This window comes from Neocloeon triangulifer, unplaced genomic scaffold, assembly GCF_031216515.1.
Source record: "Neocloeon triangulifer isolate White Clay Creek 2 clone unplaced genomic scaffold, ASM3121651v1 ptg000015l, whole genome shotgun sequence".
NCBI lineage: Eukaryota > Metazoa > Arthropoda > Insecta > Ephemeroptera > Baetidae > Neocloeon > Neocloeon triangulifer.
The window spans coordinates 4,531,571-4,545,201 of NW_026775557.1; the positions used below are offsets into that span (position 1 = coordinate 4,531,571).

At 37.5% G+C, this 13,631-nt stretch overlaps 1 protein-coding gene across 2 annotated transcripts in view; it reads left to right on the forward strand.

Moving 5' to 3' along the window:
• LOC132202559 (uncharacterized) overlaps nucleotides 1-13,631 on the forward strand; it is a 66,276-nt gene that overhangs the window by 4,481 nt on the left and 48,164 nt on the right. For both annotated transcript variants that reach the window (XM_059629535.1, XM_059629536.1), the window contains exon 2: nucleotides 5,450-5,602. In XM_059629535.1, coding sequence (XP_059485518.1) covers nucleotides 5,488-5,602 — 115 coding nt within the window. In that variant the 5' untranslated portion in view covers nucleotides 5,450-5,487. The remainder of the gene's footprint in view (nucleotides 1-5,449; nucleotides 5,603-13,631) is intronic.

Below are 13,631 nucleotides of genomic sequence, written 5' to 3' on the forward strand. Positions count from 1 at the left end.
ATCTTCGCAGGAGCGGCAGATATGTCGGGCCGGCGCAATAAATCTCGGCTTATTAAGTGGCGGAACAGCGAGATAAGAGCCAACTACTTACACCGGCCCGCTATCTATTCTATCCGGGCTCACACTAGAGCGAGAGAAAAAGCCGAGCCTCAATTACCGGCCCGTGTTGCATCAACAACTGGCTGGCTATTGTTTTTGAGCAGCCACCGTTCTGGTCCATTTAACCGATGCATTTATTCGCCCGCCGCTATTTAATGGAACGTGCGAGGCGCAAGATTAACGGCCGAGACGCTCCAACTTGGTAATGCATTATTTTCGCAGCTCAGAGTCGCTGCCCTAGCTCAGTCTGCCGACAACCGAGCAAAGCAATTATGTGTGTCGTTTATTACCCAATAAAATTACGCCCTTAGGATTTTGTTTTGGCATGGCAGGGATGCATCCCGACACGAGCGGTATTGTTGTTGAATTTTCACATGGGCAAATGGCGAGCTGACTGAGATTGACAGGCTGTCGCTAGATTCATTACGAAAACCATAAGAACACATTTTAAAGTAAAAAATTTTATTTAATCACTCATGTCACATAATATTAGAAATTATTTACGAAATATTTATCAATAATTTTTTCGGCTTTTTTTTCAGGGAAGTGGAAAAACTTGTCATCAAAATAAAAGTTATTTTATTAGAAGTCTTATTAAATATATAATTTATAACTTACAATCTTTCAGTGCATATAAGAAGCGGACTGGATTTTTCCTAAATTTGAACAAGTGTCAATAATCTTTTAAGACTTTTCAACAGGACTACACTGCAATTTAGATACTGTACTTGTGCTTGTGTTTTAAATTAATGTTTTACAAAATCTAAAACAATAAACTGGCATTCACTGTCTTACAGAATTTATCAAAAAATAAACGCAATGTTTTATCTGGTTAAATCTATATTTTAATTTATTAATATTAAACATTTAAATTACTTTATAAATTCTCATAAAATATAATTATACAAAAATACATGGTTTTTACGTTACGTTCCTGAAACTGTGCGAGAAAAACACTTATTAATCATGAAATCAGCAAATAAAACTAAAAATAGTCGGTGAAATTTATAAAAGTTTATGAATATGTAATACCTTTAAAATAAAAAAATTAATAATTGATACAGGAGTAGAGATGATTTTTAAATCAATACCAATTAAAACCAAGGACATTTAAATTTGCACAAACATTGAGCAAGTTAAAAATGTTTGATTGTTAGGTTTTTATTTTTGTCTCCTGTTTGTTTCAATTTTCCCTTTGGTTCGCTTTATGACTCCGAGATGGAATTTCATGCACCTCAATAAACTTGATGTGTGCGGCTTGCAAGGCTCGAAATTGAAATAAGGCGCGGCTGCATGTCAAACAGAGACGGCGTTCCATCATCATAAATGAACAATGTAACAAATTGTGGCTGCGTGGCAGCTCGTTCATTCATAATCGTGCGCTCTCTGTGCTCTCCTCAAAGTTTTCTTCTCGCAGAAACAGTGGCAGCAGCCGACTCAAAATGCAATAAAATGCCGCTTCTCATCTCTGGGCGAAAATTGAGGCGGAAAGAGAGGAGCGCCGGGAATAAATTCGTTTCGCAGCTTTATTGCTACCAAGAATTTAATTGTTCGAAACAAAAGCTGGCGGTGGAGGGAGCGAAAGCGGCACAGAAACGAGCGAGAGAAATTTACAATCGTCATAAATCGCGATAGAACGATATAATTTCGCTAATCTGCGCAGGTTTACCGGTTGCTCGTTATTTTTTTTTACCATTCCAATTTTTATTGCAGAGAGAATCCAGCTTTAGTTGTATCATTTGAAATGGAAAAAACAGAACGAATGGACTTTTAAATTATAACGATGGAATATTGGGAAAGTGAGATTGTATATAAATGATTTTTTTTTTATAATAATTACAATTTTTGTGAAATTGGAATTTGGATATTTTGAATCCTGGATACAAAAATATTCTTTTAAAATCAATGTGATTAAAATCAATACTGATTAGATTCTTTGAATCGTTCAACATCAAATGAATAATAAAAAGAGAGACGTAATAATTGAAAGGTACAAAAGTCTTTTATCTAGTCGAGTTTTGCCAAGCTCGCTCAGCTAAACATCCAGACAGTTCTCGCCTTGTTCTTTTTTGCTTCCACCCAGCGGAAACTACGCTATCCCGATGAAAATCAGCGGAAAGAGCGCGCCGTTGGGAACGAGTGCGCCGAGCAAGCAGCCCCCTCGCCTTGCTTTGCGCCGCAGAGCGAGCAGAAAAGAAATCATTAATTATGCGTGATAGAATGAGTCTGTAATCAAGGGAGCTCCTCCAGTGCTGCGAATGATTAGTGCACCCGCCGAGCTGTTGGAAGAGCTCGAGGGGAAACAAAAGTTAAATAATTATTTGCTGGTGGTGTCGGGGATGCTTGAAACAAACAATTAAGTGCATCCGAGACTGTTGAAATGACGACGAGTTTAATTGATTCAGCGGGGAGATTGGAACTCTTTTTTCGTTAGGGTGTGAAATTTGAGATCGTTAATCGTTAATATGCAGAGCCGCATTTATCAAATTTGAAATCCTAACAAGAACATTTAATAATATGCGTTGAGGTGTTGAGTAGAGAATTAAAATTCAAAACATCAAATTGTTGGTGTTATAATTTTGAATCGTTGATTCAAAATTGGATTTTCCTCGACGGGTTTTTTTTAACCATTTATTGTTTTGAAAAAAAAAATTCGGTCTATAAATCAGCCTATAAAGCTCATGAATTTTGGCTGCAAATTCAAACACCGTAAATCGCCCCTCAAATTCGAGTTTTTTTTTCTAGAAAATTAAATTATTAAAATTAAATTGATGATTAATGTATTTTTTAACTCGTTTATATGTATTTATCTAATTGATTTTTATTGTAAAATTCTGTCCACATGTAAAAAGGTCAAGGCCAAAGTAAATTAACAACAAATTCCTCGAAGAACATTTTTTCCAATATCGTCCTCTCGTCTTTCTGCCTTGGCGAGAGCCTCAAAGTATCAGGGGGTATGTTTGGATAGAGGCGGTGCGTGCTTTTGACAGTTGCCAACTCTTCCCTAGGTTGGATACAAAGTGCCGTACGTACGCACAAACAACTGGAGCACTCCTCTTAATGATGCTAATAATTAGTCGTGAGTAAGGAAAAGGTCAACGCGCGCAAAGAAAAGTCATTGTGTGCTGCATGAAACAAAGTCCCCCACACCCCCTCCACTCAGTTAGGGGATGGATGAGCCAGCAGGTCCTTTTCTCTCTTTGGCTCTGACTGAAATTCGCTGCCTTCGCCCTCTGCCTTTTGGCCGCATTCCGTTTGATCCGGGCTCTCTACGCAATATTAAAATGGCCGAGAAAGGGAGAGAGGATTTTTCGCTTTTACTCGCCAGGCAATTAAAATATTTATTAGCTACCTGCGAAATTTAAGTGATGCTCCCATCCCTCGTGGGCAGAGCCACCGCGTTCCAATCTTGTGCGCTCCAATGGGAGTGGAAAAACGATTTTGTTAATTTGAATATGCATGAGGTCAAAAGGAGGTCAGAAGTCGGTGCCGTTTCATTGTGTTTTAAAATTCACGAGAGAAAAGGAAAAGACAGGGAAATTAAAAGAAATGCTGGTAGCTATTATCATTCTTTCTCGTGTTGAATAGTTAATGATTTTATTTCACCCCCAGGAAGCATTTTGCTGATTTTCTTGCTGGGAGGCTTCTGATGTTCCTTTCTCTCCATTAGAAAAGAGAGGAAAAACAAAAACCATTAATCCATAACATACGATCATTAAGGCAAAAGAGTTCATAGATTATTTTCACTTTACTTTTTTTTATGAATTTTTTTCCATTTGAAAGCAAAAAACGAAAACTGGTTTAAAATTAATTGTTATCACTTGTTTAGAAAAGAAATAAAAAATGAATTAAATTGAATTAAAATATTCATTACTGAGAACCTCAAGATACTAATTAAAAGCAGTTTTTCCCATTAAGTCAAACTTAGTGACAAACAATTTTTTGTATCATATATAGTGCTATGTTGTTTTGCAGTGTTTAAATTTAAATGTGTATTTTATTATCTAAACAAACTCATTTAAAAAATTTAAACAGAACAATTTTTATTTAAATATTGTAAAAAATATTTTCTTATGAACTATCTTATAATTATATATTATTTAAAATTCCAGGCTAATGATATTTTGAAAGCAAAACGGGATACATTTTTGATGATAATTTGATAACCCTTTCAAGTATCAAGGGTCACATTCCAAGATTGCATTTCCCCCATTTTCCGTGTAATTTCGTTTCCATCTGCAAACACCCCACGTCCGCGGCAAAGCTGGTCGTCAGGTCGAATTGCCCTTTCGCGTCTCAGCTCGGCAGAACATAATTTGCGGCCGCCCCGCTCCATAATACCGAATGTTGGCGGGCTAATTTTGGGAGAAAGTGGTGTGAGGGCTGCTGGCTGGGCCGGCGGGCGTCTCTAAATAATTCGCTCGTCTGGCGGTTTCCGAGTGCGAATGCGAGAGGGTGTTTGTGTTTTTATCTCTCAATTGCCGCCGCCGCACGCTCGCTCCTTCAGCCATTAGCTATTCAAATCCCCTGCAAATTATACCGGGAATCGTGCCGCCGAGCAGATATGACATGCGGGTTGCATACGCTGCGCCTCGCAAATGTGGTTCCTGCCTCGTCGCGCTCGCACAACCAACGCTTTGCAGCGTTTTCAGGGCCCGCCCGGTTTCCTTTCTGATTACTCGTGTGATTTGCGGTCCGTTTTTTTATTTCCACAACGCGCGTTTTCTCTTCTGATGCTCTTATTGTTTGAAATGTCTGACAAAAAGAGAATTTTTTAGATAGATATATGTGTTCAGTTTGGTGAAAAGCGTACGCGGAAAAGAACATTCATGAAGAAGAGAATTCTTTAAATTACTTCGCGTATGTATGGGTTTTTAAAGTATCTAAGTAAAAAAACTCTGTGTCTGTTTGGTTTCTATTTGTAATACTATTTAAAAGAATCATTTATTTTTAAGAGATCACAGACAAAGTGATATTTGTATAATAAAATTGACCAAAACAATATTGAAGAAATATTTTAATTCATTTTAACACACTTTCTTTTATAAGATTTTTTTTCTTCCAAAATCAACCAAATCGATCATTTAAATATTTTGAGCTATCAAATCCAATTTTAATTTTATTCTTGGTAATTAAATTGTACGAACCTTGAAATTATTCCGATGATTTTAATTTTTTTATTTGGATTTTAATAACTTTATGCATGAAGACAAAACGTTGAAGATTAAAAGCAGGATGAACATTTTGTTGGGCTACATCGACCTCGTGGCGTTTTCCCACTTTATCCCAAAACTTTCTCACTGTGTTTAACTTTTCAGCTCTAACAGAGACTTTGCCTTTGTGTCAACAGGGTGGCGCGGCGACGACCAGGGTTGCAGCTAGGGGACCATGTGGGTAGGGGTCCCCGAGGGGGGCGGGTCAGGTCGGGCAGGGGGGTGGCTGTTGCTGCTTCTGCTGCTGCTGCTGCTCGCCTCCAGGGCCGACTCGGAGAAGAACAAATTCTGTGAGTACAAAATTTTCCAGCTAATGCGTTTCCTTACAAGCTTCATTTTCCTTTTATATCGTACAATATTATACTCTCCTAAAAGTTTCGCGCTAAAATAAAAGTTGGATCCATTAACATAAAAGCGGCTCCGCCGGGCGATGATTGCCGCTCATTATTAATGCACGTGCAAAAGGATTCTTGGCGTGCATCGATCTGCGGAGGAAAAACGCGACCGCCGGCGAATTACTTTTTCGTGTTTTGTGCGGAATTTCGTGGGCACAGAAGGGAAGGGTCCGTATGCAAACGAGCGGCCCTGCCAAATTGGCCGGCCGACGGAATCGTCAAATTGCACACCGGCGGTTTTCCGACCTGTTTGTGCTCGGTGACGGATTTAAACGGCGAATAACGCCGTTTATTTGCATGAGATTTGAATTTTGCGCCGGCAGCGGGCGCGTAATAAGGACGGTTGGGAAGCTGAAACGGAGACGACAAACGTCAACAACGGAATCGCAAATTAGTTTGTCGAGAGAGATAAGCCGTAAATGTGAAAACTCTAAATTCTAGCTTCTGTCTGCAAAAAGTCTACATTTTCTTTTTTTAAATTCAATAGCAAAGTGCCATTATTATTTAGACTCTATAATTTTAATCATGCAAGTGCAAGTTTTTTAGCAGAAGAATGAGTATTTTTCAACATTATTCAAATAAGGGAATTATTAATGATTTACATAGATTTTATTTACTTAAAAAAAAATTTAATTGACACACATAGAACTAAATTCTGTTGTTAGAGGGACAGTTTTGGGGCTATTATTAATTTTTGTTTTGAGGTAGGCCAGAAGTCATATAGGTTTTAGATTCCACACGACTTCTGGACTTACCTCCAGTTAAGAGTAACGAGTAGAGTTTATATATGGAAATCCAACATAATTTGCGTGATTCCATTAGGGGAATGTAAAACTTTTTATTCAATAAAATTAAAACATAAATTAAGTATATTTACTTAAAAAACTAAAAATAGTTATGCATATTAAATAAAAATTTTAATTTTTAATAATGTCAGTTACAAAGTCTAAATTGTTAATTATATCTAAATAAAGTAAAAGTATAATTTTTAGTTTTTATATATGGTAATAATTGTGCCCCAGGAAAGTATTAAATTCAAAGAGAATTGCTACCAAATGGAGAATAAATCCCGACAAGTGATATAAATATCAGCAAGGGCGAACAGCGGGCGTTTCGAAGCAGACGCAAATCTCCCGCTGAGGCGAAAAGAGCGCGCGCCTTTATATATCTGCTGTCAAAAATGCAAATCGACATCTTGTCTGGCTCTTTCATTCGGCTCTGGAATGACATTATTATTATTTGAATATTCCCCTCGTTCTCCTTTTCACAGGGTTATTTTTTATCATTATCATCTGCGTGCGCACAAAAAGCGGAAAAAAAACTCGTTGCTTGTGAAGAGCCTTCACGTCGTCATGACTGACTCTCGCACTCATTATTATTGATGAAGTGTCGTCAAAGTTGGCCGCAAGTCACTTAAATTGGAGCCGACTGAAAGTTTCAAGGGGCGCCGCCGTCGGTGCACCAAACTAAATCATCAGGCTAATGCGAGCGAGGAACGCGCGAGAATGTGGATTGCGCGCAAGCTCCCGTTTTCTCTTTATCTCTCGGCGGATCGAAAGCCTTTGTCTGCGAACCAGGAGAGAGAGAGAGGCCGACCCCAAGCAAATATTAATTTTGGCCCCCGACACACGGCGAAATGTGCGGGATTAATTTCGAGACAAATTAGAGTGGCGCTTCGTTGTCTCGCGTTATTGTTTTAAGCGGTTTACAAATGTTTCTTCTGATTTGAAAAACTCTTGTCGAGGAAATATTTTACATGCTGTTTCCTGCTGTAATTTTGTTTTTAGCAGGGTTAATTAATAAATAGATTTAAAACTTCATTATCTAAATTTTTTATTGTTTTATTTTAATTTTTATTAAAAAGTTTCAATGCAAATCTTGAATGAATAATAAAGTAAAAAAATAAATGTATTATGTATTAATTAAAATCAGTTTTATATTCTTAAGGCTGATACAATGAAAAACAAACGGATCTATTGAATAGAATATTTCAATAATTAATTTATTTCATTCATAATTTGATTACAATAAGCTTTCAAACGCTTTAATTTATGCTATGCTTATGGTATCTACATTGAGAAAAATGATTAATAAACCCTTTCCCATAAGATCAATGTAAATATAGTTTCATGCCAACCTATTGGTTTTATTTTACCTTTTTCATTGGTGTTATGCAATTTGTACTTACTTTACTAGACCAATTTGAGAAAACAATTTTTTTAAATGAACTCAATTCTGTTGCTTAAGTTCCTGGGAATTGATATCTACAAATCAATACTAATGTTGAGAAAATTATAATCAAAATTAATCAGACTGTTTTTTTTAAGCAGAATCCTTTCTTTAAACCATATCAAAGAATAATTTATTTATACGTTTTGCCAAAAATTATTACGGCAGGCTACATCTGATCGTGAAATTTCATTCGCTCGTGCTTTCCTTCCTTCATTTTTTTTTCATTCTTTCATTTTTCTTCTCAGAAAAACTTTTCATCAGTAAAGCGCAAGCAAGCACGTCGTGTGCGTTTTATTAGAAACCGACCGAGTTGCTCGAACAGAGAGGTAGATGGATGGGAACCGAAAAGCCCTCCAGCGGCAAATCCCGTCTTTGTGCGAGAGCGCAGTAAAAATGGGTGCTCCACATGCGGTAGTAGAGAGTCTTTAAGATTTCGCACACACACAAGCTTATGTATACATACATAAAACTTGTTACTTGCGCGACTGTGTACCACTTACTCGTTGTTCCACACGTGCACGTGCAATATTAACAGCGAGACAAACTTTTCCCCTGCTGGGCGTATATTTGTCTGGTCAAAAGTGGAGCTTGATTAATGCACAGTTTGCTCAAAGTTTTCTCGGCGGTAAAGAGATTTACGCGCCCTACTCGCGGAGAATAGATTAAAAGCTCAGCCCCGTGTTAATTATGTGAGAAAAAGCTGTTGGTGAACGTGACCGAATAAACTCGACTTTTGATGACTTGTTGGCGCGCACGAGACTTTTCTTTAACCAGGGACAAGAGGGGAGACTAGGAATGAATATTCATGTCATGAGAGAGAGAGAAGCCGGGTTTAGCTTGTTAAAAATAAGTGAATAATTTATTTCGGCTTCTGAAATGTTTATTTGCTCCCATGGGGACGGTTATCAAAGGTCAACAGACCGGTTAAAAGAAACCCGCTTTTTTCTCAAACTTTGTATTTGCATTTGAATTCAAATATTTATAAAAAAAAATGGTGATTTTCGGAAGAGAATAATTAATTTAGTTGTATAATAAACCTTAAAAGGATTTAACTTTCTCAAAATGGAATATAAATTCCCTGAAAATTGTACAAACCGCTCTCAAATTTACCAGAGGAAAAGCTACTCAATATTAAAAATATTTCACTTTAAAAAATGGAATAAAGGATGGATGGAAAAGTTGAAAAATAAAAGTTATCTTCAAACATAACTTTTTGTTAAATTCCCTCACTGTTTAAAATAGTTTTACGTTCATGATCGAAACAGATGACAAGTATTTATATGCTAATTTAAAAATGAAAAATGTTCGAATCACAACATTCACCCCTTATTGCATTTCAGCACGTCATCTACGAGATTTATATCAGGAGGGGCGAAATGAATCGCACACAATACATTTCTAGCCTACTTTGAATGCAATTATTCTTCTTTGGAGGACCCACAGCTGCTTCTTCTGCTGTGTAAGAAACCCATTCGGAAGTTTGTAACGAAATGACCCATTTCTGTCAGCTGGCAACATCTATAGATTTTCCAACACAAACACGGTAAAGAGTGCAAACCGAGTCAAAAATCAATCACGAGTGCTCATTAGGATGCACCGTGCGAGATGAAGAGCGCCGCGAGGTGCGACAACCAGCTGCACCGAGAAAAGCACAAAAGGCACTTTTCCGGCCGGCAGCTGTGCCTGGGGTTCATTCGCCTGCCCGTCTGTGCACCGAGCGCGTTTCCATGCTCCGTGCACCACCACCGAGTGAGTGAGTAGTGACCCATTTTTGCTGCCACATGCCCATTTACTATAGTAAAGTGCACGTGCACGCCGGGGAGAATCAATCTCGGTGGAAACTCTTCCTCTACCGAGACGGACTCGCAAACCCCAGATTTATTATTACGTCCGATGAATTAAACGAGAGAGATGCCGACGGATCCTTTTGTGCGCGCTCCGGTGCAGGTATGCACTTTGCATCTCTCTAGATGAATAGTTGTGTGTGGGTGTTTGGTATATGAAAAGTTGGCTCTGTGCAAATAAGATTTTTTATTGCGATGCGCGCCGCTCTCTATAAAATAAAATCGATCCACACTCGACAGCGTTTTTGCTCCGGCGGGCAGGTTAGCAGGAAATTAAAAGAAGGCGGTGATGAATGGACGCTTTGAGAGCTAAAACCAGCCCCGCATGTTTTTTTTTCATGCAATGTTTCATAGATTGAGTGTGCGGGAAAAAAAGGATTCTCTCTCTCTCAAATATTGTTTTTATCGCATTCAGGAATATCCAAGCTTTTTTCATGATTTATTTATTGCAAAAAACAAACAAAACCGGTGTCAGCAAAAAAGTATAAATACAGAGGCCTTTCTTTGCAGATAGATTTATTAAATGTATACAATTCATGTGAACTAATATAACACTGTCATTTTAAACGTTTAAAAGGCTGTTTGCATTGAGCGAAATTGTGTCCTGCAAGTTTTCAAGTTTTATATTTTTCTGCAGCTTGATCAACATAAACTGATTGTGCAATCTCATTGCACTGGTTGTACTTAATTGAAAATATGATAATTTTATTTTTATTTTTTTGCAACTTAACTAAAATAAAGAAAGAAAAAAAAACAGAGAAATTTGCTCAATTTACTTTTACATAATAATCCAAATATAGATATTTTCCATTAGATTCTTTGCTTCGGGAAAGACTTTCAAGATGATGGTTGATTTTAGTTTCCATCTCAAAAGGCAGTCTCGTAGCGTCGTCCGCAGGGTGTGCAATATTGCGCGCCACAATGGGCAATGCATTGATTTATATACGTGCGGGTGTATCATCCTGGCAGGACGAAGCACTCGCCAGAAAAATGTAATTCCAGCGCCGCGATGAGCTGTTTGCCGGCTGCGACTTGCTTTTGCCTTTATTGCCGGCTCTCGCAGACCGACCCACTTCCTCAATCTGATTGGATTCCTGCCTGCCCTGGCGTCACACTCGCATATCTGCGGACGTTTTTTCGCCCTAGGGTGCAGCCGGAGCCGAGATTTATTTTGTAAATCAAAGCACATTTCGCCCGATGGGAATCGAGCCATACCGTTTTTATATAATACGCGCGCGTTCGACGAGCGCATTTGAATTTACGGCCGGGGAAATGACTCAATTGTCTGCGAGCGCGTTATCCGATGATGGGGTGCTGGATTTTTGAGAGAGACGTTCTCCGCTGAGAGTTAGGGGTGATTGTTTTTTAGATTAGCTTAATATGGCCTGCTTTGAATAGGCACGCTTTGGATACAAATAAGATTTTTTTTATATTTTACTCTAAAAATATATTATGTTATTTATTTTGATAAAAAAAATATTCAAGACTATTTTTTTTCTTCTTTAAACTTATTAATATAATGATTAAAATAAAAATAATTTATTTTTATTTAATTCAACACTTAATGAAATTTTAGATAATAATAGTTATTTTGAAGTGATTATTTTAATTAATTAATATTTTATTAATAATTGTATTCTATTTACTGAGAGATGCCTGGGTTAAAATCTAATCATTTTAATCAAATCATTATGTGGTGAGGATAGCAAGTGTGGAAGAGAATTTTCTATATTTTACTGAGAATTTTATAGAAAGAAAATTTAAAACATGTGACAAGTTATAATAATTTTAAAATATTGTTATAGAGAACGTATATATGAATTTAATTGATCAAAATCATCCTTCCATTGAAAAGCTGCTCAGTCGTTTGCTTCTTATTCTTGTTTCTGTGCCATCGGATCATTAACGGGAGGCTCTGTTAACAAATAATGTCGCTCTCGCTCTTTCTTTCCGCTGCAGCGATGATTTTCCGGTGATTTGCGTGCGAGTGAAAAGCTCGTGTCAGGTCGATTTCAAATCGAATCACGATCGCACCCAATAAAGGGCCGCTCTAATGATGAAATAAGTGCCTTCAACTCCACCCGCCCTCCATGCGACAGCACTGAACTTTTCTTCATTTAGGCGCCACTTTCGTCGCTCGCAGGCGATTTTGCAATTCCGCGAGAGCAGCCGCGGTAATTAGTATTCAGCAGCCGAGTCTCTCCCCAGAGCAGCAATTAACGGCCGGGCCGATATTCAAATGCGCGCAATGTGCTCTTGACTTGCAGGGGCAGCACGGGTACATTTTTGAGTAATTCCAAGTGGAAGGAAGTCGTCCTAATCTGATTTATTATCAGCGTGATGATTTTTGTATGCAAATGTGAAAAGATAAAACCTCATGAAAGTGGTAGTGCTTTTCAACGGGGAATTAAGTTTAAGGATAAGCCGTGCATAAGGAGAGCAGCCAGGGCTTGCTGTGTAGTGTTGAAGAGGTGCAGAAGAAGCTCTTTTACATTATGATTACGAGGAGACACTTACACCAAATTGAGCTAAATGAGGGACGAAATATTAAATAAACGATACCATTTAAAATCTCAGATGAGCGAAGCCACAACCTAAAATTAACACAAATCTCATGCCTTTGAATATGATGGAGAGAAAATTTTAGATCCTGAAACTTATTTCCGCTACTTCTTCTCAGTTTTAAAGTAAATTAATTGCATTATATGAATATATTAAAATTTCCTTTTTATTTTTAAGATAAAATATATTAAAATTCTCAACATGCCATATGCTTTGAAAGTTTCCCGATTTTCCTAAATATTGTAAAATCTTGTAAAACACAAGATTTAAATATTTTTATGGTATAAATTCCTTCCGAAATATTTAGGTTGTTAAATTGTATTTAAAAAGTATCTCAAATAAATCATTAGCACGAAAGAAAAAATTAATTAATGATATGTTTACAAAAATGTATTTTGCTTATTTAAAAGAACGCACAGAACTAAATCTCAGAGGGCAGATTCGCAGCCTTATTTTGAATGGAGAAAACGGTTTCCTCTCATTCCGAAAATGGAGAACGCGCATTCAAAAGCGCACGCAAAGAGGGAAGCAGCACTCGAGAAATTCAACACGACACGCATTCACGCTTTAAAGATCACAAGGGCGAGAAAAGTTTTCGGGCGCTGCACATCAGGGATGTTTACTGCATATAAATATTTATTTGCCTGGCGCCGGCTCGGCTGGGCTCTCACGTAAGTTTTCACACTTTTCTTATCAGCACGACAGTTCGTTGGCCGGCCGAGAAAAGGCGGCGTCGCCATAAAGAAGCGACGGTCATTCCTGGCCTCATTTTTCCCGGCGGCCTCGGTCGTTAATTTTAACAAGATCCGCCGAATGATAACGAGCACCGGCGGCTATTATGCGCCGCCCGGCGTCTCTGCCTTTATTATTACATGCGTACACGCAGCACGATCGGCCCCTTTTGCGTTTTAGTTAGTTAAATTTGACGTTTTGAAAAACGATATAATGCCCTGGAGGAGGCGGTTAATAATCAATTACGTCATCGATTTTTGTATACAAAGAATATTTTGAAATTTACACATAAAATGCCAAACCTTTATAGAAATTGTTAGAAAGTTTAGCATTTATAATTTCTGATAGTATAAAAAAAATTTGATTTTGAAAGAAGAGAAGAAAGGATTCATATTAGCTTAATTGAAATTTTAATGTACCTGTCTTCCTTTGAATTATTAAAAATCAATTAAACCCAAATAAATAAACGATCATAAATTTCTCAATATATTTTCCAAATTTATGCTTAGAAACTAGAAACAATTCACAGTATTATATTTATTTAAACTTTTATT